The following is a 2,365-nucleotide window of genomic DNA, read 5'->3' on the forward strand; positions in this document are numbered from 1 at the left end:
AAATTTGAAACTATATTATGAGAGATAACGGGATAAGTTGTTTTACAAATTCTTTCCATTATCAATTCACAAGAAGACAAACTAGACAAAGACAAGTGCATTTAGTCCGAGCTTTAGCATTTCTCACCTATCTATAGATTTAGGGCTTTCATTTTTTTTTACTTTTATTTTAGCAAAAATACCATTTTATACTGTAAAGTTCTCCTACTCTACACAATGATTTTAGATGATTATATTTTATAAGACACCAGGCATAAGAGTGCATCATAATATTGTGCTCTTTATGTTAATGAAAATCTATGAATAAATTTCTAGCTTTAAACATTTTATTGAACCATTAACATATATTTCTTTGAAGGCCTTGTCTATACTCTAGAGATAGAGGTGTTGGGTTTATAGATCAGGGGATTTGAAATTGGTACTTGAATAAAGATGAGAGGATGATAAGGTAAAAACAAAAAACAAAAAAAATCATTTTTTTATAAAATTGAGTTAGGATAACATGTTTACAATAATCAAATTTCTAAATCAAAGAGAATAATCACACTGAGAGAATAACATGATTTTAAATAATCACATCAATTAAAAATCAAAATTAATCGATGATTGATTCTATCTCATCTCAGCGATTTAAAAACAGAAATTACTCCACAATTTTACAGCCACTAAGAACCAATAGCTAGGAACATTTCGCTTCCTCAGTTTTCTATTGGTATCGGTGGCTTTGGCCATAACTCTTCAGTTGCATATTTCCTTATGCTGCTGGTTTCGATGTGGAGATATAACTAAACTCGGCTGCAATTGGGATATGATTGGAAGAATGATTAACCGAAGGAAGTGCACGGTACTTCACGTCCTCCTCGTCAATTAACTCCAGTAACGACACCAACTTCAACTTCGTGGCATGGTAGAAAATGTAATCTAACGTTCCCTGAAATTTCCCTCGGCTATTCTCAATGAAGGTAGTGAAACGCGGCTCCCCCGTTTTACCATCCATTTTCTTCAACGCGTCTTGTAGGGGAAGATTGCATCGGGAATACTTAAAATAAGCACTTGCTAAAGGTATTCTATGACGAAACATGAGTTTAATGGATGGATCATAATCCGAAATTTCTTCATGTAAGGGATCCACATAGCCTTTGGTAAGAAGTGAGTGGGGAGCGCTTCCGGACAAAGAATTGAAGTCCCCACATAGTACAACAGGAATATCGTGGACAAACTTCTCCAAATCTTTGAGCAAGCAGTAGACCTGCCATAGCTTTACATCGCTGTTTTTATTATTTGCATGGATGTGGGTATTGGTTATGCACAGACGTTCACTAGTTTCTTTTATGGAAAGGATGACATGCAGGGCAATGTTGTCTTCATATCTCAAATTAATCGAACACAAAGTTATCAAGTCAAATTGATTCAGTTTATAAAACGTTGCACAACCATCAACAGTCGGAATGTTGCCTTCTCTCTGCTTTCGCTTAAACATCCCTTCATATCCTAATTTGGCCAATTCTGGATGGAAAAAATCAGAAAAATGGTTCTGTTGTACCTCCTGGAGGCAAATGATGTCAGGGTCGCACTCTAATATTTCCTTCAACAAGTTTTGTCTGCGATTTTCCCATCTGAGCGCGAATGGAGGACAGTTGGGGAACTGCTCTGAAGTAGCATACACGTCCGCCAGAATGTTGTATGTCACAACTCTGAATGATGGACCCCTCAAACTTCTATCATACCTGTCGTTGTAAAGTTGAATCATTCGCCTAGGAACGGGGTGGGGAAATGGAATAACTGGCTCAGTAACGAAAAACCCCTTTCCTTCAACTTCTAGAAGTAATACCTTGCCTACGTCCTGCGTGTTGGGTTTATAAGACTCGGAGGCAGACAACAACATATGAGTGTTGTTTGGAGAAATGCATTCACCAACACTATGGACGCAATACCATCTCTGCCTCCTTAAATCCTCATCGTCATCCCTGAAATGACCGTCTACCACATCTTTTACACTCAGCGTTATATCAACAATAGGTTCTATGGAAACCCTTTTCAATTTCATTTTTGCCAGTAACTGTAATTCCCCTTCGATAACAACAACTTCTCCTCCCATGTTCTACCAGCTTTAGCGTTGTTACCCCTTTCAAACGAGCTTCTCAACTTTTTAATAAGCCGTACCAGTCAAATTTTCTTTTTTGGGTTAAGATCGATGCTCTGCTGTATAAACGGAAGATATGGATCCGTGATTTTACCCGCTCCTCAATGAACAGAAGAGATGGATTAGTGCTCCATAAGCTTTTTGTATATATAGCTTAAATATGTTGTATGTTAAACCAAAAAAACTATTGAACTTCGAGCTCGGTTAAAACGTCGGCATTTG

General features: G+C 37.3%; 1 protein-coding gene across 1 annotated transcript; it reads right to left on the bottom strand.

Moving 5' to 3' along the window:
- Nucleotides 1-754: 754 nt before the first annotated feature.
- On the bottom strand, nucleotides 755-2,098 carry LOC149231405 (carbon catabolite repressor protein 4 homolog 1-like). Its single transcript, XM_089381624.1, has one exon. The coding sequence runs from the start codon at nucleotides 2,096-2,098 to the stop codon at nucleotides 755-757; it is 1,344 nt and encodes a 447-aa protein (XP_089237750.1).
- Nucleotides 2,099-2,365: the final 267 nt, after the last annotated feature.

This window comes from Pinus tabuliformis, chromosome J, assembly GCF_031772625.1.
Source record: "Pinus tabuliformis cultivar Carrire ecotype Pingquan chromosome J, CPIR1, whole genome shotgun sequence".
Taxonomy (NCBI): Eukaryota; Viridiplantae; Streptophyta; class Pinopsida; order Pinales; family Pinaceae; genus Pinus; species Pinus tabuliformis.